We start from the raw sequence: 26,795 nt of genomic DNA on the forward strand, positions 1-26,795 counted from the left end.
AATATTTGCAAATAGTACAAATTATGCATGTAAACTATCATGTAACAAAATGTATATATGCAATATAATAAATGCACATTCAAGACATCATATTTATTGATGGATGGAATTTGGACATTTAAACCTCCTGAGACCCCAATGTGTCTATATATATTTGTGTGTATATATATATATTTTTTAGAGCAAATAGTTGTCCTAAAAATGGATGTCCTCATATGCGGACAGCAGAACTAAGTTGTGAAATTGTAAATAATACCAAGCTATTGAAAGACTTTTTTCATTAAATTATTTTATGTTTTCAGGAGTGTTGGTTATTCATGATTTTGAGACTTTACAGACATTACAGCTGATTTTCTGTAAAGCTGCTTTGGAAAAATTTATATTGGGAAAAAGCACAAATAAAAAAACTTTACAAATAAAAACATATTTGACTTGATTTGACTTGTTACAAAGTTTTTTTTTATTCTTTGGCAACAAAATCTCAATGTTCTCTCTGTGCACTGTCAAACAAACAAGTGATAGCCAGTGCTGAAGCATTTTACCAATCATACATTATCATAATTAATTCTGATGCAAGTAATAGCCAGCATTGTCCAATCACTGCCAACCATGTTAAAATAAAATCATACATTATAAATTCTGAATTGTACTAATTACCATTGTCCCATGCCTGCCAACCATGTTGAGTGGTCCAAACATCATCTGCAGCCTGAAACTTTTGGTCGGATGTTAGGAGTGAATGCACTTGGCTGCATAGAAAAGCTATAGGATGCTCCCTTGCTCCCTATTTAGTGAATGACTTCACCAGTGTGCTGTCTGTCTGCACTGGCCTCAGAACAGTTCGAAATGCACCTTATTTTCATCCTAACACAATATATACAGTTGAAGTCAGAAGTTTACATACACTTAGGTTGAAGTCACTAAAACTAATTTTTTAACCAATCCACATTTAATATTAGCAAACTATAGTTTTGGCAAGTCGTTTAGGACATACATTTTTTCAACAATTGTTTATAGATAGCTTGTTTCACTTTTAATTGACTATCACAATTCCAGTGGGTCAGATGTTTACATACATTAAGTTAACTGTGCCTTTAAGCAGCTTGGAAAATTCCAGAAAATGATGTCAAGCCTTTAGACAATTAGCTTCTGATAGGAGGTGTAATGAATTGGAGGTGTACCTGTGGATGTATTTTAAGGCCTGTCTTCAAACTCCGTGCCACTTTGCTTGACATCATGGGAAAATCAGAAGAATTCAGAAAAAAAATTGTGGACCTCCACAAGTCTGGTTCATCCTTGGGAGCAATTTTCAAACTGAAGGTACCACGTGCAAGTATAAACACCATGGGACCACGCAGCCATCACACCACTCAGGAAGGAGACGCATTCGGTCTCCTAGAGATGAACGTTGTTTGGTGCGAAAAGTGCAAATAAATCCCAGAACAACAGCAAAGGACCTTGTGAAGATGCTGGAGGAAACATGTAGACAAGTATGTATATCCACAGTAAAATTAGTCCTATATCAACATAACCTGAAAGGCTGCTCAGCAATGAAGAAGCCACTGCTCCAAAACCACCCTTCAAAAAAAAAAAAGCCAGACTACAGTTTGGAAGTGCACATGGGGGCAAAGAGAAATATCCTCTGGTCTAATGAAACAAAAATTAAACTGTTTGGCCATAATGACCATTATGTTTGGAGGAAAAAGGGTGAGGCTTGCAAGCCGTAGAAAACCATCCCAACCGTGAAGCATGGGGGTGGCATCATCATGTTATGGGGGTGCTTTGCTGCAGGAGGGACTGGTACACTTCACAAAATAGATGTCATCATGAGGAAGGAAAATTATGTGGATATATTGAAGCAACATCTCAAGACATCAGCCAGGAAGTTAAAGCTCGGTCGCAAATGGGTCTTCCGGATGGACAATGACACAAGCATACCTCCAAAGTTGTGACAAAATGGCTTAAGGACAACAAAGTCAAGGTATTGGAGTGGCCATCACAAAGCCCTGACCTCAGTCCGATAGAAAATTTGTGGGCAGAACTGAAAAAGCGTGTGCTAGCAAGGAGGCCTATAAACCTGACTCAGTTACACCAGTTCTGTCTGGAGGAATGGGCCAAAATTCCAGTAACTTATTGTGAGAAGCTTGTGGAAGGCTACCTAAAACGTTTGACCCAAGTTAAACGATTTAAAGGCAATGCTACCAAATACTAACAAATTGTATGTAAACTTCTGACCTACTGGGAATGTGATGAAAGAAATAAAAGCTGAATTAAATCGTTCTCTCTACTATTATTCTGACATTTCACATTCTTAAAATAAAGACAAGGAATGTTTTCTACGATTAAATATCAGAAACTGTGAAAAACTGAGTTTAAATGTATTTGGCTAAGATGTATGTAAACTTCTGACTTCAACTGTAAATAAATATTGCTGTAGTGCACGTCAGTGGTCATTGTGTTTAACAGCTCACATTTTTTAATGGCGAATCAGATGAAACTTTGAGACTAATCTTTTGACTCAATCAGGTTGCAATATAAAAACTTGAAAAATATAAAATGTGATCAAAATTGTAAAAACTAATGATAAAATAACTTTGCAGAGTTAATATTTTCAACAAGTAGGAAGGTCCCCTGTATAAATGCTAGCATTAGCCGAGAGATAATTTCTCTTAAATGCAAGCAAAATGTTCTATATTGCTGAAATGTACACCAATGAATCTAAATCAAATCAATGGGGAAATCTGTGTCAATACCCAGTCCTATACTTGAATTTAAACATCAGTAACTTCTTATTTCACCTTTCACAAAGCTGAGCATGGGAGTATAAGATGAATTCATAAAATTCATCATAATTGCTTTTAGCCAATTCTGATTTCTGTCTGTGCTTTTTGCAGGTTGAGTTAGTCACTTTGCTGGATGACAACAGTCTGCATATGTGGACACTTCAGGCCCATAACAGCATGTCTGAGCTGCTTGAGATAGGACGTTTCACTCTTTCTGGTCCACCTGGGTGAGTCGTAAACACACACCTACAGACTTGCCTCAATCTGATATTTATTTAAGATGTCTTGAATTCACTAGGACGTGTACACACACCTAACCAACCAGTCAAAGTATTAAGCATGAGCACTGACTCACACTCACTCAGACATGACTGATACTCACTGCTGATCTGAATCCTTAAACGTGTACATAAACTCTCAGCTGACCTCCATGAATCAAAATAGCTGCTTGCAATCTGGTATCATATCCTATCAGCGCATGAATGACTTTGCTATAGGTGTTCAAAAGATGTTTTGTAACACTTAATGTGAATTCTGTATAGCTTTATAATGCATTATAACGCCATGATCAAACCAGGTGCAACATGATAAAGCGAGACAAAAACTGTACAGAAAAACAACAATCACTTGGTTTCTATTTTTGTTGCATCATACTGGGTAGCCCCTCATGATGCAGTACATTATAAAGTCTTTTTTTAGTTATACCTTCAAAGAGTAAGATGCACCCTCACAAGTTCAATGCCCCATTTCATGTGCCATTCCTTTAATCAAAAGTTATAATGCATTATACTCCTTAGAAGTGTAACCATAAGTAGGTCAGTTTCATAACTGTGGCTATGATTATTTATGAAAAGATAAAATACATTACAATGTTTATTTTAAAGCGTTATGAATACCATTGGTAATGCGTTAAATATAACTAATGTAATTAATTGTATTCAAAGGCTTCAAGGAAAGTGTTACCAATATTTCTAAAGTAACTGAACTATAAAAATAGTTATAAATAACTACTATACTATAACTATACTATAACTACTAGTTATAAATCATAGTAGGAAATCTAATCTAAGGGTTACTGGTATAGAAAGCCAGTCACTTACATTCAGTTTGACCTCTTGTGATTTCAATCACTGGCAGTGCCCCTCCCAGCGTAACACGGATCACAGCTGTCCTTGCACACTCTTCGGGTGAGCTGCTGCTGCTGGGCACAGAGGCAGGGCACGTGTTTGTGGTAGAGGTGCCAGGCTTCAGAGAGCTGGAAGAGAACAACATCAGCGTGGAGGATGTACAGAGCAGGTGAGGCATCACATAACTTCCACTTATGAATGCATGCAAAACCAACCCAGCTACAAGAAACATTCTTACCTTAATATTGGGTATTCATGCCATTAAATAACAGATGGAAATGCAATAAATAGATTTATTAATGTAAAGCAATTATTTCTTCTGCTGGCTTTGTACGTTTAAAGGTGTAATTTTTTTGGATGTTAAAATACCTTTCACCTCCTTTTTCCAGTTTAATATGCAGAGACAACTTACTAGAGTAAACCATTTGTAGGTTTATTTTCCCCAAAAAGTGCAAACACTGGCCCTGGGGCACTATCAAAACATTGTTCTGTTTATTTGAGCATCTGAACAAGCCTGACACAGTAACATTGGCTCAACCAATGGTGTGACTTTGGGGGAAACTGTTTGTTTTGTGACCAATGGTAGACGGGGAATGTTCTGGAGACCTTTTGAAAACAGTAATTATTTTAGCAATTCTGTTTGGTGATGCTAGTGGCACAGAGATTCAGAAAGTGCACATATTTTTGCATTTTACCATAAAGGAATAGTTCACACAAATTAAAATGTTCTCATCATTTACTCACCCTCATGCCATCCCAGATGTGTATGACTGACTTCTGCAGAACACAGAGAATATTTATAGAAGAATATCTTAGCTCTGTTGGTCCATTCAGTGCAAGTGAATGGTGGCCAGACATTTGAAGCTAAAAAAAGCATATAACGGCAGCATTAAAGTAATCCATACGACTCCAGTGGGTTAATCAATGTCTTCTGAAGCGATCAAATCAGTTTTGAATGAGAACAGATCAGAATGTAACTAATTTTTCACTGTAGATCTTGACAGCAGTCTCCTTGGCGATCATGATTTCAAGCTCGATTACGATTTAGTGTAATCAAGCTTGAAATCATGGTCATGCCTAGAGACTGCAATGGTAAGCTGTACAATGAAAAAGGAGTTATATTTGGTCTGTTCTCACCCGAAACCAACTGGATTACTTCAGAAGACATTGATTAAACCACTGGATTCAAATTGATTACTTTAATGGTGCCTTTATGTTCTTTTTGAAGCTTCAAAATTCTTGCCACTATTCACTTGCATTGTATGGATCAACAGAGCTGAGATATTCTTCTAAAAATATTCTTCTGTGTTCTGCAGAAGAAAGTAAGTCATACACATCTGGGATGGCATGAGGATGAGAGAATTTTCATTTTTGGGTGATCCATTCCTTTAAAATGCAGTAGTGTCTGATAAACTAATTCAAGTTCTTACCTCATCTTCCACAAAATATTGTTAAAATGAGTAAATATTTGGTTACTTTACATATGAAGACAGTCTCTGAAGGGATGAACTTACATTTGCATTTTAATAGACATTTCTTTGATCTGTGCACTTGTATATATCCCTCAGTTCTAGAACCTCTCATTTCATTTTGCCTATGTACACATGGCTCACATTCTTCACATAGTTTCTGTGGAATGACATTATGCAACAATATCACATGCCTGAGACGACTTTACATTTGCCCTTTGAGATCGTTGATCTGTTTTCCTCCACTTTCCCAGAGTTCCGGAGGACTACGTTGGCCGCAGGAACCTGGAGTGTGTGGAGGCCCTGCATGAGAACCCGCTCAACACACGGCAGGTGCTGATTGGCTACAGCCGAGGCCTCATGGTTCTCTGGGATCTGGATCGCCGGCGTAGTATCCAACACTTCCTGAGCACACAGGTACTGTATAACGGGGCGAGAAAAAACTTATTTGGTTGTCATTTAAGCACTGTAACACAACAGACAAGCAGACATCGTGTTAATGTCAGTTCAAAGAAGAGGCCTGTAATTGTCTCTAATTGTCTTTCCTGCAGCAACTGGAGAGTGTTTTTTGGATGGAGGATGGAGGGAACATTCTCAGTTCTCATAGTGACGGAAGCTACTGCCACTGGACAGTGACTGGGGAGGATCCACAAACAGAGCCTGAAAAACAAGAGACGCCGTATGGTGAGACCCGTAATTGGGATGACTTTGAATTTACTTTGACAAAATGTTGCTCTGCTCCGAAGCCTACATAGGCAGCTACCTTTGTGAGAACCCTAACCGTCATGAAACCTCACAAGTAAATGATATGGAACATTCTACATTGGCGACAACAACATGCGCCACACACATACCACTTTCTCGTGAGAAGCACATGAGACTTGAGTTGATTATAAATAGAGTTTGATGTTAACATGATGTTAAACTAGGCCATGTGTAAGTACATTTAAATAGTTTTATCAATACTTTTCAGTATTGAATGAAATTTATTTATAATAGTTTCTCAATTGCCATTGTGGATTAATTTTTTCATGCTCATCGGGCTTGCCTTCTTTACATAGTATACATGTGATGCTGCCTTAGAATTTGGCTTCACATTTACCCAATTAAGCCTTAAAATTCTGTCTAGTTAGGCAGTTTACTACGTTTTGTAACAGAGTTTTTCAATTCTAAAGTATTTCATACCAAACTGCTGGTCATCACTTCCTCAAATGAACAATTTCTCTGTACAGGAGCCTTCCCCTGCAAGGCTATATCCAAAATTATACAGCTGCCGACAAGACAAGGGTGAGTCTTGTGAATTATTTTATTAGACAGTACTCTGTGTGTGTTTTCATAGTCTCCCTAACTGATGCTGGAACAGGTGTGTTTGCTTGAGGTGTCATTAACCCAGAGTGCTTCACTATGACTCATACTGTCTGGTTAATATTTACACCTCCCACTGAGGTTCATATTTTCCACTCAACCTTCAAATCCTCCATTTGGTATTTTTTTAAAGCCTAAACTCAAGCCTAATTTATAACACTGCCCCTTCGTTTCCCATGTTCTGCTTCACTCACACTCATGTGATTTTTTTTTTAAGTTGCTAATTTGGAAAGTTCTGGAAAAGCCAAGGGGAATTTTGTAGTTTTTATTTGTCATTTAGAACAGGGGTTTTCAAACTCGGGTCCGTGAAGGGGTGCTAGGGGGTCCGTAGAAAATTTCTGAGAAAGTATTCATAAATGTAAAAAAAAAAAAAAAAAAACGGTATTTACTGATTTTGGCATTATTGCCATTTCAGTTTAATGGAAATGTTTCTCTTCAGGTTTATACATGTAACATTACTCAATTATAGAGTGCAACAGTGCCCCGCCCATTTATTCAGTGTTTGGGTTCCGGAAGTATTTTTTTCCATTGGCTTTTCATAAATTCCTCCATAAAAGGGTTCTAAGCCATGAACCAAACCAACCACCTCCGAAGTGAATCACAACATTACAAACTTTGTTTTGAGACAAAAAAGCAAGTCCGTAACCATGTCTTGAACACTGGGGGGGAACAAACCATTTTGGCGGTGGGGGTTCGTGGGTTTTGAGGTCACAAATATAATATTCCTCTTTGGTCCTTTAATATAGTAAAGGCGCTGATGCAATACGTTTCTGAATATAGGCTTAAAATGCGATAAAGGCCCAAATATTATATTTTGTTTGTAGAAGATACATGTAAGTTCACACAGTACAAGACAAACACTGTGTCTGCATTGCTAGCAATTTGCCTGTTTCAGTCATCTTTTCTTTTTTGTGCTGTCTCAAAGAAAATATGAATAAAATTAGAATTTCTTTTCATCATTGATGAATCTGTAAAATGACATGACTATGTCAGCTGGCTAGCAAAAAGAAAATACACAAAATTATTTATTGCCCTCAAGTTGTCCCTCATTGTTTTTTCCTCCCAGTAGAATCTTAACACAATATTTTCTTCAAGAATTTTAATGCTGGGGCCTGGGTAGCTCAGCGAGTATTGAACCCCGAGTCACGAGTTCGAATCCAGGGCGTGCTGAGTGACTCCATCCAGGTCTCCTAAGCAACCAAATTGGTCCAGTTGCAAGGGAGGGTAGAGTCACATGGGGTAACCTCCTCGTGGTTGCTATAATGGGGTTCTCGCTCTCGGTGGGGCACGTGGTGAGTTGTGCGTGGATGCCGCGGAGAATAACGTGGGCCTCCACACGCGCTACTTCTCCGCGGTAACGCGCTCAAGCCATGTGATAAGATGCGCGGATTGACTGTCTCAGACGCAGAGGCAACTGAGATTCGTCCTCCGCCACCCGGATTGAGTCGAGTAACTACGCTACCATGAGGACTTAGAGCGCATTGTGAATTGGGCATTCCAGATTCGGTAGAAAAGGGGAGGGGAAAAAAATTTAAATAAATAATAATCCTTAGGCTGCTCTTTTCCATACAAAAACAGTTCATAGTGAACTGTTCACACTGCTGTCAAGGTCCAAAGAAGGGAAAAAAAAAAATCATAAAAATACCATAAAAGTAGTCCATACAGCACAAAGCTGTTGTATGGCCCCAGAAAGCTTGGAATATAGTGCACTTGTTATATGGACTACTGTTATGATGTCTTTATACTGAACCTTTAATAACAATTTATAGTATTTGCCCTTTATGAAGCTTGACAGCTCCTGCTCACTATAAACTGTTATTCTATGGAATAGAGCTGCTTAAAATATCTATTTGTAAGTTCCAATTAAAAGTAACCGCATATGGGTTTTGAACAACATAAGGGTGAGTAAATGAGTGAGTAAAAGTACATTTTTAGGTGAACTACTCCTTTAACTGGTGGCTCATTTTTTGAGCACAAACCTGACTAGACATATTCAAAATAAAATGGTCTCTTTTCAAAGTAGACTCTTGGGAGATGCTGTACAAAATTCAGAATTAAAGTCATAAAGAAATTATTTAGAAAATCTTACCTAATGATTACCTAATAATATTTGCATTAAGAATATATGACACTGTCATATAGAAGTCACAAATCAGGTCTTACCATGTTCTAGTTCAGATCTGGGTGATAACGCTCTACTTTGTGATTTATAGATCACTATTTTAGACAATGTCAAGTGAATTTTCTAAAAAGCTACTTCAGAATCCTGCCAGATTACCATATTCATTGTTCCTTTACAATATACACACATTTGCTCTTTGCCTTAAGCCTGATTCGCTGAAAACTACTTCGTTAATGTTTTCACATTCACAATTATGAATGACATACGAATCACAGACTGTAATGACATATTTTAAATTCAAAATGGCGAATTTCACCAAATGGTAAATAGTTTGCACCCTTGGAAATTAATGTTGGTCGGTACAACATATCAATCATTAAACAGCGGTCAAATATTGCATGTTTATTTAAATATTACATCTCACATGACATGAACACTCTTAACCTGAACTGCTTGTTGCTGCGTAGCGCTGGAATATAAATAATCTACAAGGTTCCCGCTTAGCATCTTAAACTTCCTGCCTTCATCGATTTGATTGGCTGTCTCATACGACATTGATGAGCGGTGTTAGACTACTGAGAGCAGTACAAATATAACTTTTTTTTAACCAGATTGTTATTCCTGCAACAACTTAATGACAAAGCATAATGAACTGCAGCAGAACAGCAACAAATATATCAATTATTGGGGGGAACAATCTGGCCATATCTGATTATGGAGGGGGACTTGTCCCTGCAGAAATGTATTTGAAAATTGGACAAAAAGATAAAGGTACAAGGCAGTTTACTTACCGTCTTTCACGAGGGCACAAACTACAATCCCATGAAGCATTGCGAATTATGTAATTTAAATTTTGTTTTAAGGGAATATATAAAAATATTGATTTTAGGTTATTGATTAGAAATATAGAGACAATATATTTAACATTTATTGCGAAATATTCTGATATATACAAATAGAAATGTTGTTTAAGGGTGAAGGGAGACCATCTCGATTACATCACTCACAGTGCATCATGGGAGTAGGCAGTCGCTCTGAGGCTGATTTCACGGGCTTTGTTGGCAGCGGTTCTCTGATTGGGGAAGTGCTCTCTGCTGTACCGTGGGTAGTTGTGTACCATGAATCCTGTTATCAAACACAATTTTTAAGCAATGAAGTCGAAATAACGCAGATGGATGGCTTCAACATAAGCATATACCATCACTGAACAACTCAGAACTAAAGATAGTTCTGTCTTGAAATGTTTAAAAGTTATCGATGAAAATCAATTTGTCTATGAAAAAAGATTAATGGGATTTTTACTTCCGGAACCAGACTGTTGCGCTCTATTAGGTAGAAAAGATGTGTCAATGAACTTCAAAAGTATATTTTCTAGATAATTAGGGATGCACTGTAAGAACATTTTTGGCCGATACAATACAGATTTTAACAAAGAAACTATAGGCAGATACCGATATTTTACCACTTATCAGATCCCTGTTTTGCTTTAAAACAATTTCAAAGAGGTACAAAAGCTATTTTACTGTCCTAACAATAAATAGTTTCCATTGAACAGGGATTGGATCTGTTGAACGCATGACAGGCCAAAATTTTAAGAACCACAATAAAAGATAAATACAAGATAAAAATATCCAAAATAACATGGTGATATTTATTTATTTATTTTTGCAACTCTAAACCATTTTTGCACTTTTGTTTTTGCATTTCTAAACAATAGAACTCACATTTAAAATATTATGGTTTATATGAATTATTATATCCGTCAAGCTTTACTTTTCTGGATTTAATTTATTTTGGTAGGTATTTCTTTGTGTTACGCATAGAAAAGTTATTACAAACTTAATACAACGGAATAAACAACATAATTTATTATAAATAAAACATTGGTTTTTGCTTGTATGAAACACATATGGTTTATATTGGCGGTTTATAACAATGGTGCCGATGCTGCTTCCCATTTCCTGCAGATAATAATTTAATTTATTTTGGCTTTAGTACAGTAACAATATTAAAACTAATTATTTACATTTTCTTTAAAATAATTTATATTATAATTTTTCTCTGGTCTTTGTACACAAAAAATAAATGGCTATCTATATATATTTTAGGAGGGGGTCCATCGCAAGGTGATTGTCATATTTGGGTGTCAAAAATTTTGAAAACCCTTGATTTAGAAGACACTTTTTTTTTTTTTTTATCCAAAGTGACTTGCAGTAAGAAAGTCCCCCTGGAACAACATTCATTTTAGTGCTAAAGTCAAGGGCACAACAGTAGAGGGCCAATAACTTTCCTTCTGGCTTTGAACCTACAACCTTTGTGCTACTTCAACAGATCTTTAACCACTCAGCCACCACCACCCATGATTCTGCCAAATCCGTCACTTGTTTAAAAGGTGTTCAAATGTTGATGTAAAGACTAGTCTTCTGTCCTTTCAGTCCCCCATTCCTCATCTTCAGTGGAGGGATGCCAAGGGCTAGTTACGGGGACAGACATTGCATCTCCGTCATCCACAGCAAAACCCACGAGGCGCTAGATTTCACCTCCCGCATTATCGACTTCTTCGTCATTTGTGAGGGGGAGCAACACAAAGGTAAAGACTTTGAGACTCATCCTGCTCTTCTCCTCTCTAAGGAGGTATTTACACATGGTCACTTGATGCAGGTTTACAGACCGGATAGCTATCCAGCCATGAAAAGACCAAGTGTACTGTAAATCACCTCCAAAACGTATTTGAGACGGATAGCAATCATTCAAACAACCTCAGGTGGTGGTTTCCTCTGAGCTTTGTAAATGTGTGTGTGTGTATATTGTAGGTGACCCCAGTGCTCTTGTGGTTTTGGTGGAGGAGGAGCTGGTGGTTGTGGATCTACAGACTGAAGGTTGGCCCGTCATCCAGACGCCCTACCTGGTGCCATTACACTGTTCAGCTATCACATGCTCTCACCACGTCTCCTCCATCCCACTCAAACTGTGGGAGAGAGTGCAGGTGGCCGGAGCCCAGCAAAACACTCACTACTCTAAGAAGGTACATAACTACACGTACACACACACACACACACCGAGAGATAGTGTTCAAACCACAAAGAATACTTCCATTACTCACATAAAACTTTGCACTGTTTGTTAGGTTAAATATTAACTACTGTTGGCTTCAAAGCACTCCCACAAGTGTGTCAAGTGTCATGGTGGTGGTTTTTGTTTGGCAGCACCATGGACTACTTTAACTTTTGACTTTGATTCTTCCGAGCCGTTCAGTTCTCGTCTTTCTCTGTCTGTCTTTTTGTAGCCTTGGCCTATAAATGGAGGGCAGAATCTTGCTCCAGACCCTCCCCAGAGAGACCTGCTGCTGACAGGGTGAGTGGACCAGTATGATCTAATGCTGTCAAAATACACTGACACCTTCAGCTCTGCTTTCCTTTTAAGGTTGTACGCTGTAAAATGTTCGAAGTCCTGCTGTTCATAATGATGAACATAATATCAAACATTTCAAGATGCAGTGAACACAGTTAGGGTTTTTCATCTCATGGAAACCATGTGAATAACAAGGAAAATGTTCTGTTTAAGAAATATTTCACCCAAAATTATTCTAAACCCGTTTGACTTTTTTCCGTGGAACACAAGAGAAACAAACTGAAAAACTATTTGAGCTGTGGTAGAGGTCAACATTTTAAGTTACATTTACCTTTAAGGGATTTAACAGATCCAGAGCGAATTCACATGACCACACGTTCAAATTTGACGCGTCACAAGAGATCTAAGAACTAAGGCTGTCAATGAATTAAAAAAGGTTAATCAAATTAATTGTGTGATATGCCGATTAATTAATCAAATGAATCGCAAGTAAAGGAATATACTGGGTTCAATTCAAGTTAAGCTCAATTGACAGCATTTGTGGCATAATGTTAATCACCACTTAAATTCATTTCGACCCTTTGTAAAAAGCAAAAATCTGGGTTACAGTGAGTGAGGCACTTACAACGGAAGTGAATGGGGCCAATCCGAAAACATTAAAATACTCTATCAAAAGTATAGCCACGACGTAAACAATGTGTTAACAGGATTTTAGTGTGATAAAATCGCTTGCTAACCTTTTCTCTAAGTTCTTTGCAATTTTACAAATTTGTTGCCATGACATCATAATATTGTAGCACTAAAACCTTAAAAAGACTTTACAGCTCAAATAGTACGTGCGTTTTAACATACTAATGAATTTAAGTGCTTTTATAAAAATTATAAGCTTCACATTTCTGCTTTTAAACCATCCAAAAATTGTCCCCATTCACCTCCATTGTAAGTGCCTCACTGTAACCTCGATTTTTATTTTATTTTTTTAAGATAAGGAGGGACAAGTCTAAATTATTTTTTGTGGTAATCAACATTATGCCACAAATGCTGCTGATTAAGCTTAACTTGTTTTAAACTCAACCATATACATCAATATAATAATAAAACAATTCAATATATAATGATTAAATAATTACAATTATTTGTATTTAAATTATTCAAAATATAATTTATAACTATTAATTCATATATTTAAAATACATTAACCTACATTGTTGTGGCAGATGAGTAAAGAATTGATTAGGCAATACAAAAAGTAGCTTAAAAGTAGCTTTAGAAGGCAATATAGGCTATTGTTTATTTCCATATCATTGCACTTGAGCCAATCATTGAATTTGTCAATCTGTCCGAAATAGACTTGCTGTATTATAAGGGCTTTTCAAAGGACACAAATATGTACACGTGTCTGATGGACACTTTTGGAGCTGTGTCAAATTAAACTAGTTAGTTTGAAACATGACTCAAGACCCCTGCTTTTTGTTTGAACGCAAGAACGCGTCCTCGTCCTATGCTGTTTGTTTTCTGTTTTATGGTCTGGGGGCATGACTCGTGTAAATCTTTAACACTTTTTATTTTTATTTTTTCATTAATTTCACTGAATTTACAGCAGTCCTAGTGAGAACCAATAGCGTTTCCCATTATCGATGCACATATATGAGAAATGAGAGCTACAATGGAGGAAAAGGTTTTCAGTGAATAACAATTAAAATTTTAGACTTTACACATAATAGTGTGTTTTTATAGTGTCTTTTTTTATTTTTTTTAATTTTGGAGCTTGATGTGTCATGGTCACTAAAACAAAGGGCAGCTTGAACAACTACCTAACATTTCCTTTTGTGTTCCACAGAAGAAAGAAAATCATTTGGGTTTGGAACAACAGTCGAGTAAATAATGACAGAATTTTCATTTTTTTGGGAACTGTTCCTTTTAGGCATTGCAATGCCTTGTCTTGTATGTCTTAGAATTCCACAAATTCATTGGAAGAAGACCGTTACAATACCTGTAAGGAATGACAGTGGAAAGATTAATCTCACCTTTCGCTTTTAATTGTTTTTTTTGTAACCCTCTTCCTCCTAAAAAGGCATGAAGATGGCACAGTGCGTTTCTGGGATGCCTCAGGGGTCTGTCTTTACCCCATGTACAAGCTCAGCACAGCTGGAGTCTTTCACACTGACGCTGATCCAAATGATAACATGAACCAGGGCAGTGAGGGAGAGTGGCCTCCATTCCGCAAGGTTTGGCTGATCTAAAAACCTATGTGACTCGTACACTACTAAACATTTTCATGATACAAGTCAACATTTCATGATTGGGAAGTTACTTGTAATTATTGGTTTTATAGCTTTGATTTTCATTTCCTTATTTATGATCATTAGGTGGGCTGTTTTGACCCATATAGTGACGACCCTCGACTCGGCATTCAGAAGATCCACCTGTGTAAATACAGCGGATATCTGACAGTGGCTGGAACCGCAGGACAAGTGAGTTTTCATATGGACATTTTTTCTTTGTATCTCTAGTTTCAGGAGTGACAAACGCAAACACAGTTCACACCCATAAATAAAACATATTCTATACTGGTTACGACACAGAAATTGTACCGTTGTTCAGTTTTTACATAATTTCATGGAGCAGTGTTTATTTGAAAAGAAATTTGATTATTGACTTATTTGCTTATTTTGGCCTATAAATGTTTTATCTTTCAGTGCATCCAGCTGTCACGGAAACTATCTGATATCTCGTCTTTTAGCTCTAATGATTTAGCTGCTCATTAACAATCCACTACACATCATGTCCTCATCTGCCTTTAGGAAATGAGTTGTGCTTTGGTAAAGAGCTTCTTTTCATGATCAATAGCTCTCTTTGTCTGTTCACTGAACTACATGTTTAGGTTTCTGAACTGTTACACAAATGAACCGGGTGCACACTACAATTATTGCTATAATTTAATGTCTGAAAAAAAAATTGAGGATAATAAAATATTTATTTTTTGTCTTATGTCATTTATTGGTTTTGGATCACTTAGTCCGATATGCTTATTGACTTCGGATTAATGCCTTTGCGATTTCTGTCAGTGGCCCTTTGAGTACTGACTTTTCAAGGCAAAAGATTGGCAACGTTAGCACAAAGTTTGCACAGTTTTGCACATATCAATTCAATTTAGTGTGTCAATGAGGATGTCAGAAAGTGATACAGATTTATAATGTAAAGAACCCAGTCAGCAGTATCAATCATGTCCAAAGTCATCGCGGAGAAATATGTTATACTGTGTCTGACATAAAAGACAGTTGATGTCAGTCTTGGATTTTATCCACATACAGGGCCGTAGCAAGGAATTCTGGGCCCCATGAATATATATTGCTCTGGGCCCCTTACCTATTAAATTAATACGGTTTCAAATTTGATGTGGGCCCTCCTGGACCTTTGGGCCCCTAGAATCATTACCACTTTTCACCCCACTAGCTACGGCCCTGCCCACGGATCAACGAACGCATCTGACAAGCCACCATCGACAATCGTAAAGGATGATCATAAAACAAATGTACACATTCCGTAGAGCCGCTTTACAGGTTCATTGAAAGGAAATGCAGAACTGAGATATTACTGTTTAATTACCTTCCACTCCTATCAAGAGAAAGTTCCTGGGGGGCCTGGGTCACTCAGCGAGTACTGACACTGACTACCACCCCTGGAGTTGTGAGTTCGAATCCAGGGCATGCTGAGTGACTCTAGCCAGGTCCCCTAAGCAACCAAATTGGCCCGGTTGCTAGGGAGGGTAGAGTCACATAGGGTAACCACCTCGTGGTTGCTATAATGTGGTTCTCGCTCACGGTGGGGCGCATGGTGAGTTATGCGTGGATGCCGCGAAGAATAGCGTGGGCCTCCACACATGCTACATCTCCACGGTAACACGCTCAACAAGCCACGTGATAAGATGCACGGATTGACGGTCTCAGACGTGGAGGCAACTGAGATTCGTCCTTATCCAACCGGATTGAGGCGCGAGTCACTACACCACCATGAGAACTTAGAGCACAATGGGAATTGGGCATTCCAAACTGGGGAGAAAAGGGGAGAAAATCCACAAAAAAAGAGAAAGTTCCTGTAAATTAGCTGGTAGAGCATAAAACTATCAATGCCAAAGTTGGGGGTTCAGAGAGCATATGTACTGACATTTTTTTAATTTTTGAATGCACTTCGAGTCATTTTGGATAAAAGTGTCTGCCAAATGCTTAAAGGGATATTTTATCCAAAAATGGAAAACCTAGCATCAATTACTCGCCAACAAAGATGGCAATAAGTTAGCCTAGCATCTCCATTTGTGTTCAATGGAAGAACATCAACCTGGTTTTAAACAACATGAGGTTGAGTAAATGATAGTTAAACTTTAAGTGAACTATCCCTTTAAATGTATATGGAATAAAGTGTCATGTCTCTCTCTGTCTTCCTCCCACTCAGATTCTGGTTTTGGAGCTGAACGATGAGGCTGCTGAGCAGATGGTTGAAGCTACAGTGGTGGACCTGCTGCAGGGTCAGGAGGGCTTCCGTTGGAAGGGCCAGGCACGTCTAGACATGCGGGAGGAGCCGGTGCTGTTCCCTGCAGGCTTCCAACCTTTCGCCCTGGTGCAGTGCCATCCGCCCGCTGTGGTCACGGCAATCACTCTCCACTCGGAGTGGAAACTGGTGGCTTTCGGTACCAGCCATGGATTTGGTCTCTATGACTACCAACAGAGGAATAACGTTATGGTCAAGTAAGAAGAAAATACTTACAAGATTTTAAATACCATTAAAGTTTTGTTAAACAGCAAAAGGGCAGTTTGTAAGTGCTACAAATAAAAGCAGACAGGTAAATGGATAGCTTACCTGTATATCATCTGATTGGTAATGACTCAAATCATATGCTTAAAATCATAAAGTATATTAGGTTAATGCTGTTTTAGCAAGAATGTTCCGTGTTCTGACTGGTCAACATAAAAGCCTGATTTAAAGAATGTTCCTGTAAGTAAGGGAAGTCTTTATTATAGCTACAGTGCTGGTCACCATGGTGTAATTTTATCATTGTAAATTTCATTGCAGAAAAAACAGCTCTTAGTCTGATTCACTTAGTTAGCAATAACTCTGGCTAGGCTTTTCATTCAAAACCGTTCTTATTAAAACATTATTTTGTTGTTTTATATTAATTCTAGAGCTGTTGATTTAATGCGTCAATTCAATGCGATTAAGTAAATAAAAAATAAAGCGTTAAAAATATTAACACAATCATGTCCTAGGACCGTAATTAGGAATATTCCTACCATCGGAGCAATTCAAGCTTGAAGTACCACCTGTTTTCAGCAGGGGGCAGTAAGCGAAACTCCAGCTGTAAAGGCAACCTGCTGTTGTACAGACAACAAACCACACTCATGCTTGACACTAGCGGTAGCAAAAGATGAGGATGCGTTCTTGCATTAAGAAATAGCTGAACAGAACCCAATTCTGAATGCCGGGATCTCGAGATATGTTTATCTAAGCTTCAAACTACAATTAACTTGACACTGTGTTTATGATGATGTAACTGAACCAAAGTGAGACGCTCCAAAAGTTCCGTCTGGCGCATGTGTACATTGATGCATCCTTAGGAAAGCCATTATAATCATTCTATATTTGACAGATTGACAAATTAATTTGTGAAATGTATTGCTGTGTGGACTGTAGGCCAATCATAGGCTTATGTTCAATGATATGGAAACAAGGGGGCCTGGGTAGCTCAGTGGTAAAATACCCTGGCTACCACCCCTGGTGTTCACTAGTTTGAATCACAGGGCGTGCTGAGTGACTCCAGCCAGGTCTCCTAAGCAACCAAATTGGCCCGGTTGCTAGGGAGGGTAGAGTCACATGGGGTAACCTCCTCGTGGCTGCTGTAATGTGGTTCGTTCTCGGTGGGGCGCGTGGTGAGTTGAGCGTGGATGGCGTGAAGCCTCCACACGCGCTATGTCTCCGTGGCAACGCGCTCAACAAGCCACATGATAAGATGCGCGGGTTAACTGTCTCAGACACGGAGGCAGCTGGGATTCGTCCTCCGCCACCCGGATTGAGGCGAATCTCTACGCAACCATGAGGACTTAAAAGCGCATTGGGAATTGGGCATTCCAAATTGGGAGAAAAATAAATAAAATAAAATATGGAAACAAACAATACATTGCCCTCTAAAGTCACTTTTTGTATTTTCTTATCAATAAATTATAATATAATAATAATATGTATAATATAATTATTAAAATATTACTAATTATATTATTATTTTAATATAACAAATTATTTAATCATTTTATTGAATTGTTATTTGTGTACCTTTTTTAGCGAATATATATATATATGATAAAATATCTGTGATTAATTGTGATTAATTAATCGGTATATCATGTAATAAATTTGATTAAAAACTTTTATTGATTGACAGCCCTAATTAATACTTTAGAGTTGACCATACAACGTTTTCCTCTTAGAAAACTCAAATCAAGTAGGCTAACAGTTCATTGTTCATTTGCAGGTGTACCCTAAACCCCAGTGATCAGATGGCCATGGAGGGGCCGCTGTCCCGTGTCAAGTCCATCAAAAAATCCCTGCGACAGTCCTTCCGTAGGATTCGTCGCAGTCGGGTCTCCATGCGGAAACATCACACTAATAATGCTGCCAAGGTGCATGTCATCTCCCTTTTTCTTAAATGTTTCAGTAATTTGTTACCACACTGTACACCCTAAACACAAGACTATGCATCATGTAGTTATTTCAGTAGGTGTGATCAGCATTGCAGGCTTCGTTGTTGCTGGAACTACAGAGATGGTTTAATGGTGAACACTGTGAATGTTTCTGTAGCTGCAGGAGATCAATGCGAGGCTGGAGGCCGAGGCTCTGCAAGAGATGGAGCTGGCTCCCGTACAGAGAAAGATCGAAGCCCGTTCCTCTGATGACTCCTTCACAGGCCTCGTCAGAACACTGTATTTTGCAGACACATTCGTCAGTGATAGTGAGTAGCACGGTGTTTCTAATTGCATTTGAATTTTTTCAGCCAATTTTAAAATTTGTAAAATCTTAAAAATCTTAATTTCTGTAGTGAATATTCTTTTATCTAGTTTTCCTCTGTATTAAATTTATCTCACCATTATTTCAAAAATTTTAGCTAGATTTCGCACTTGTATAGAGTAAAACGTGCTCGCATAGTGATGTCTGATTTGTGATAGAATAGTTCTTTTGAGTCAACGAATAGGTCAAAACGGTCCACAAATCGGTCTGAATGATGCATTCAGAAATTGGTCTGAATCAAAATGGGTTTTTTTAGTTTTTTTTTTATCCCATATCCAGTAACCACAAATGACTGAAAACATCATGGAAAAGACATGTAGTTTTCATTGTTTAAAGGGATAGTTCACCCAAAAAGTACAATTCTCTCATCATTTACTCACCCTTATGCCATCCCAGTTGTGTATGACTTTCTTCCTTCTGCTGAACACAAGGGAAGATTTTTAGAAGAAAATCTCAGCTCTGTAGGTCCATACAATGCAAGTGAATGGGTGCCAAAATTTTGATGCTCCAAAAAGCACATAATGGCATCATAAAAGTAATCTATACAAGGCCAGTGTTTTAATCCATATCTTCAGACGTGATATGATAGGTGTGGGTGAGAAACAGATAAATATTTAAGTCCTTTTTTGCTTGAAATTCTTCTCCCTGCCCAGTAGGGGGTGGTATGCATGAAAAATGTGAATCACCAAAAACACAAGAAGAAGAATGTAAAAGTGATCTGTTTCTCACCCACACCTAACATATTGCTTCTGAAGACATTGATTTAACCACTGGAGTCTTATGGATTACTTTTATGCTGATTTATGTGATTATGGAGCTTCAACATTTTGGCACCCCTTCACTTGCACTTTATGAACCAAAAGAGCTGAGAAATTCTTCTAAAAATCTTCATTTGAGTTCAGCAGATGAAAGAAAGTCATATACATCTGGGATAGCATGATGAGAGAATTTTCATTTTTGGGTGAACTATTCCTTTAAAAAGTGTGGGAAGCCTGTAGATAACAGACAGCACGTAAAAGGCTAGCAGAAGACATCATCATCATCATCTCATCTTCTCTGTTCCTCAGGTTCTCACAGTACACCCTCACTGTGGGCAGGGACCAATGGCGGAGCTGTGTTTGCATACGTGCTCCGCGTCCCCTCAGTGGAACGGAGGACGGAGGATGCTGTGATGGCTCATCCAGGTGAAAAGTTAATAATATGTAAATTAAATAATAAAATAAATAGTTCCAGTTTAAACCAGTTACAAAACCTGTGTAAAAAATAGTCTAAATACCCTTGTCACTTGTTACCGGACAACAATTGAATTCTATATTAATGCGCCTAGTTGCTTTCTCTGTTTGCAACTGTAAACTACCTACATTATTTTTGCAATTGTAAACAGCCTACAGTTAGGCTAATTAACCATATTCGTTGATGGAAGATCTTTAATAAATGTAATTATATTTTTGAACATTGGTGGCATTTTTGCTGCTGTTGTATACAAGCAATAAGCCACTTGAAGCTGTTCATTACCAAGGTTATGGGATTTTTTGGCACTCCGCTTCACCTAACAAAAATAATGCACAGATCGATCTGCCACCGATTTGGATTGGCCGATCTTCGTCTCAAATCTTTGATCGGGGATCGGCCAATCGCACCTAAATTAAAGGCCCACATTTTGTTTACACTTTGACATCATGTAAATTAGATTAATATGCCAGTTTGTTTTTAAAACGTGTATGAATTACATGCGTATGAAAAATATTGTGCCCATTTTCAAGAGTCATTAAGGTAATAATTTTGACTCGATGTACAGTTAGAGACGGAGAGGACAAAGATACTGCAAATGGATGTAAAAATAAATTAATACCACTAATAACTGTTTAACCTTCAATAACGGCACCGCATCTTCACGCAGTTGCTTAATTCGTTATTTGCATTACAACAAAATGCCTAAAGACAGTAAACAAATCATGGATACTAATGATTTCTTACTGGATCAGTTTTTGAGCTCATAATAGATATATTTCTCTTATTTTTGTATGTGTCTCTTCTCTGTGTGATGCTCTCATGGTGTTTACTGGTTGCTAGTATGTCACAATGATCTTTGATAGTGACAACAGAACTGTTTAAAATTGTTTTCAATTCAAATGAATGTTAGCATTTCACAATTACTTTAAATTGAATGTTATTTTACATTGAGTGGCATTAATATACACCGATCAGCCACAACATTAAAACCACCAGCCTAATATTATGTAGGTCCCCCCTCGTGCTGCCAAATCAGCACCAACCCGCATCTCAGAAAAGTATTCTGAGGTGCTATTCATCTCACCACAGTTGTACAGAGCGGTTTTCTGAGTTATCGTAGACTTTGTCAGTTCGAACCAGTCTGACCATTCTCTGTTGACCTCTCTCATCAACAAGGCATTTCTTTCCACAGAACTGCCACTCACTGGATGTATTTTGTTTTTGGCACCATTTTGAGTAAATTCTAGAGACTGTTGTGTGTGAAAATCCCAGGAGATCAGCAGTTACAGAAATACTCCAAACCAGCCTGTCTGGCACCAACAATCATCCATGCGATTATCTAATCAGCCAATCGTGTGGCAGCAGTGCAGTCCATAAATTCATGCAGATATGGGTCAGGAGCTTCAGTTAATGTTAACATCAACCATCAGAATGGGGAAAATGTGATCTCAGTGATTTTGACCGTGGCATAATTGTTGGTGCCAGACAGGCTGGTTTGAGTATTTCTGTAACCGCTGATCTCCTGGGATTTTCACACACAACAGTCTCTTGAATATACTCTGAATGGTGCCAAAAACAAAATACATCAGGTGAGCAGCAGTTCAGTGGATGGAAATGCCTTTTGTTTTTTTCTGATTAATACTTTTATTGATTCAGACACATGAAACAGAAAAGCAAACATATGTACACCGAATCAACTTTTAACCCCATAATTCCCTTTTGCCCTCCCAATCCCCAACCCCACCCTGACCCTCAACAAATATCCCTGTGGTCCAACACAAAAAAAATAAAATATATATATATATATAGCACCCAACTGTGCTGTATAAAAATAAGTCAAACACATTTAAAACTACACATCCCTCTCCACTTCCCCTCCCTGAGAGCTTTCCAAAAATGCCAAATAGCTACCCCATTTTTTATTAAATAACTCCAGGCAGGGCCTTCTATATGACATTTCTTCGAATGCCGCCACCCTGCCCATCTCTATGCACCACTCCTGAAATGAGGGTGCTCCAGCCGACTTCCATCCCCTAAGGATGACCTGCCTGCCGATCATAACACTGGCTAGGACCCAATTTTTTTATATATTTATCCCCTATATTAATGACCGCCCCATCGCCTAAAATACAGAGTCTGGGGCAAAATGAAATTTGAGTGCCCAATACGTCACACATAAAACTCTGAACCCTCAACCAAAAATCTTGGATCTTAACACACCACCAAAAAACATGGGTTGTGTCCCTGCCTTCTGATCGGCATCACCAGCAGGTGGGTGTGTCTTTAAGACCAAGCCTATACAATCTAGAGAGGGTCCAACAGAATCGAAGTAAAATCTTAAATTGCATAAGGCGCACCCTTGCATCTCTAAATGTTGCCTTTTGATGTTTTTTAGAATCCTGGTCCACACTTCCTCCTCCAAAACCAAGTTTAACTCTTTCTCCCATAATCTCATGATAGAAGTTAAAGCTCCGTCCCCCAGACTCTGAATTAGCAGGGAGTAATACACCGATGCCTCATGGCCTTTCCCAAAAGCAGTAATCACCACTTCCAGAGTATCTGCCGCTTTAGGGGGGTGTATGCTACTCCCAGAAATAGTACAGCAGGTGGCGCAGCTGTAAATACCTAAAGAACTGAGATCTGGGGATCACAAAATGTTGAACCATATTTTAAAAGGATCTCAGCACTCCACTCTCATACAAGTCACCGATCATATTAACCTCCTTCACAATCCACTCTATCCAACAGAAAGGGGACTTATTAATACGTAATTTTGGGTTCAGCCATATGCTTGAAGCAACAATTAATGTCTGAATTAAACACTCTGGACACTTTTGTCCATACCGCGTGCAAATGCGAGATAACAGTGTAACTTCTCCAGTTAGTTTGATAGAAAGGCTTTGCAATGGCGATATAGGGGCAAGAACTTCCTGTTCAATACAAAACCTGGGAGGGGCTCTCTCAGGTGGAAGCAACGGAAATGCCTTGTTGATGAGAGGTCAACAGAGAATGGCCAGACTGGTTCGAACTGACAAAGTCTACGGTAACTCAGATAACCGCTCTGTATAATTGAGGTGAGAAGAATATCATATCAGAATGCTATTCTGAGATGCTGGTTGGTGGTGTTTTGGCGGCACGAGGGAGACCTACACAATATTAGGCAGGTGGTTTTAATGTTGTGGCTGATCGGTGGATAACTGCAGACAGTAAATAACTTGCAAAAGTGTGGCAAAAGGCACTTTTAAAAGAAATCTCGGTGGTCGGATCGGTATCGGCCGATCACAGTGTTAAAAGATCGCTGATCGGCATCAGCCTCAAATTTCCTGATCAGTGCACCACTACCTAACAACACCCTTTTAACCATGGTAAATATTAATAAGCCAGTGTTTCTGGTGGCTTTTTGCTTTTTTAATACCCACACATGCACACAATGCCCTACATACACAGCATTAGAATTCTTATCCAGGCAGATCTGCTATAAAATGCTGCTTCTCCATCCCCAGCTAAAGAAATTCAGCTGATGCATCGTGCTCCAGTCGTTGGTTTAGTGGTTTTGGATGGGAAGGGGTCCCCTCTGCCTGAACCCCTGGAGGTGGCCCATGACCTGGCTCGCAGTCCTGAAATGCATGGTTCCCACCATTTATTGGTTGTGTCAGAGGAGCAGTTTAAGGTGAGGATTTGCACTACGCAACATAATGACTATCTGCACCTCTATCCCATCATGGATTGTATGTTTTACAGTGTGTCTGTTTGTACACAGCTGTTTTCACTGCCTAAAGTGAGCAGTAAGTCAAAGCTGAAGCTAACAGCGGTCGACGGCTCTCGTGTGCGGCGGGTGGGTGTGGCTTGGTTTGGAAGTCGGACCAATGAGCAGTTGGAGAGCAGTCTGGTGGTGCTGACCAATCAGGGCGAGCTTCATGTCATCTCTCTGCCCTCCATCAAAATGCTGGTGCATTATCCTTGCATACGAAGAGAGGACGTCAGTGGAATTGCATCCTGTGTCTTCACCAAATATGGACAAGGTAAGAAACACTCTTTTACTCACTTTACTCTCTTTAAAGGTAAAGTGCACAATTTCTGCACCATTAGCATCAGCAAATGGAATCGCAAGCAGCACAGCTGTTTCCTTTCCAACTTCCTGTCCTGATGTCTTTAGGTTTCTACCTGATCTCTCCATCTGAGTTTGAGCGGTTCTCTCTTTCTACCCGCTGGGTAGTGGAACCACGCTGTCTGGTTGAGGCTCCCCTTCAAATGAGATCCAAAAGCCCATCAAGTCCCATCCACAGGGACCAACCAGATGGAGTGTCCACAGAACACAGGTGTGTGTAGTTGTCAATGATGAGCTGTTGCTTATAGTACTAAGGGTTCAGAATTCTGTTGTCAGGAATTGACATAAGTGGGTTTACTGATGTTTGTGTTTTATGTCTTTGCAGGAATTTCAAAAGAGGGAGTGAAGGATATGGTAAAGTTTATTGTGCTTTTTTTTTTTTTTTTTTTTTTTTTTTTGTGCGCAAGCTAAACATCAAGACTAAAACATGCATGTTGTCAGTGCTTATTGAATGCTTCACTAAGTTATTGTACAACAAGAGCTCAGTCTGTGCTTAAGAACACGATCTGTAATTGATGAAAGGTGCCACGACAATTCCTAGAATTAACTTGGAAGCTAAATACAAAAGTTTAAATTTTAAATCATTTATGCTCCGCAGAAACATAAAGATACTACATGGTAAAATACAGCCTTCAAGTGCAGTTAGAAGTATCGTAATTTCAATTTAACTGGAATTAGGAATTTATCCATTGCATTGAAGGCAGATCTACAGTATATTATATGGCATTAAATAATTGGTATTATTGAAGGTCATTTGTTTTCACTTATGGCCTGCCAGATGCAGCAATTACGGATTGTTTTTAAGCTACTTAAAAGCGTTTGCAAGCTTGCGCAAAACTGATCAATGTGCTTGTGTGTTCCAGACAGTTCTGCTAGCCAAGTAATGGAGCATGCTTTGCTCAACGACGAGAGTGAGTACATGAGGAATTAGACAAGTTAAACATTTTAGAACAAGAAGCTTAGAGTCAAATGTCAGATTATCGGTTTGTTTGTATTGTGCTTGCTGTGTATGTTTTGTCACATGCAAATGTGCAAAAAGTGGCTAATTGTTCCAGTAATCATGGCCTGTTCTGTGCAGTCATGTGTGTGCATGATGATGTGTAACACTTTCATTTGTCTGCACAATAATATTCTTGTTTATTAATATCTTTGCAATACTTTAAAGAATTTGTTGTCTGAACACAGAAAAATTACTGTATACAATCAGTTACTGAATTCTAGTGAGGGCATTGTTTGCTGGAATATGGCTGTCCATTAGCTTGTTAGTATTTACAATGTTTTTGGTAGTGATTTGAGAGGAAGTCTTTTGAGGATTTGTTTGAATAACATCTTGCTCTAATACAGGAGTGCTTCAGGAGATCCAAAAGTCCCTAGAAGGAGATCAAACGTAAGGAATTTCAGATCATATTGCTTTATTAATATTCTTAAATGCTGGTTTACCTTTATTAATGTTCCATTTGTTTTTTTAAAGGACGTTCTTAGAGAACAATCTGAAGACTAAGCCAAAAGCAGGCAATTTGCTGAGCAATGGAGGCAAGTAAATTCTTCAGTGTATCCATATATGAAAAACAGTTACATGAATGTTTTTAGACATCTCTAATTATTGTAGTACACTAGTCATTTAAAGCAAGTGATAATTAGCATAAATTGTAACTAGCCTGTCACGGTTGATTCAATTATTGGTGGTAATTGTGATCATTGCGCACTTAATATCCCAATCACAAATTGCCTCCCCAAAAAAGAAAATAATAGTTATAATAATAAGAATAATAATGGAATATAATAATTAAAAAAGGGGAAAAAAACAGTATGAATGGAAAGTGGACCAAAAACAAAAAACATTTTGTGTAATTGTTTTAATATTATTTAACATATTTTAATATTTAGATGACATGATGTGAATAAAGACAAATTAAATTGTTACTTGCAATTATTTGTACAGTGCATTCATAAAGTATTCAGACCCCTTCATTTTTTTGCACATTTTGTTATGTTGTAGCCTTATGCTAAAATGCTTTAAATTATAATTTTTTTTTTCACATCAATCTACACTCCATACTCCATAATGATAAAGCACAAACCAGATTTGTGATAACTTTGCAAATTTGTTAAAAAGAAACAACTGAAATATCATATTGACATAAATATTCAGACCCTTTGCTATGACACTTGAAATTTAGC

At 38.2% G+C, this 26,795-nt stretch overlaps 1 protein-coding gene across 4 annotated transcripts in view; it reads left to right on the top strand.

The window, feature by feature from the left end:
* Window positions 1-26,795, top strand: part of LOC127426922 (LLGL scribble cell polarity complex component 2) — a 49,181-nt gene that overhangs the window by 18,256 nt on the left and 4,130 nt on the right. For 3 of the 4 annotated variants that reach the window (XM_051674078.1, XM_051674077.1, XM_051674079.1), the window contains 21 exons: window positions 2,895-3,010; window positions 3,921-4,079; window positions 5,634-5,796; window positions 5,931-6,063; window positions 6,612-6,666; window positions 11,302-11,456; window positions 11,680-11,891; window positions 12,153-12,220; window positions 14,292-14,445; window positions 14,587-14,691; window positions 16,670-16,962; window positions 18,741-18,888; window positions 19,067-19,217; window positions 20,341-20,457; window positions 24,010-24,176; window positions 24,267-24,528; window positions 24,663-24,825; window positions 24,940-24,968; window positions 25,478-25,525; window positions 25,959-26,001; window positions 26,086-26,147. In XM_051674078.1, the coding sequence (XP_051530038.1) occupies window positions 2,895-3,010; window positions 3,921-4,079; window positions 5,634-5,796; window positions 5,931-6,063; window positions 6,612-6,666; window positions 11,302-11,456; window positions 11,680-11,891; window positions 12,153-12,220; window positions 14,292-14,445; window positions 14,587-14,691; window positions 16,670-16,962; window positions 18,741-18,888; window positions 19,067-19,217; window positions 20,341-20,457; window positions 24,010-24,176; window positions 24,267-24,528; window positions 24,663-24,825; window positions 24,940-24,968; window positions 25,478-25,525; window positions 25,959-26,001; window positions 26,086-26,147 (2,803 nt within the window). The remainder of the gene's footprint in view (window positions 1-2,894; window positions 3,011-3,920; window positions 4,080-5,633; window positions 5,797-5,930; window positions 6,064-6,611; window positions 6,667-11,301; window positions 11,457-11,679; window positions 11,892-12,152; window positions 12,221-14,291; window positions 14,446-14,586; window positions 14,692-16,669; window positions 16,963-18,740; window positions 18,889-19,066; window positions 19,218-20,340; window positions 20,458-24,009; window positions 24,177-24,266; window positions 24,529-24,662; window positions 24,826-24,939; window positions 24,969-25,477; window positions 25,526-25,958; window positions 26,002-26,085; window positions 26,148-26,795) is intronic. The other variant, XM_051674080.1, reaches the window with a different exon arrangement.

This window comes from Myxocyprinus asiaticus, chromosome 36, assembly GCF_019703515.2.
Source record: "Myxocyprinus asiaticus isolate MX2 ecotype Aquarium Trade chromosome 36, UBuf_Myxa_2, whole genome shotgun sequence".
NCBI lineage: Eukaryota > Metazoa > Chordata > Actinopteri > Cypriniformes > Catostomidae > Myxocyprinus > Myxocyprinus asiaticus.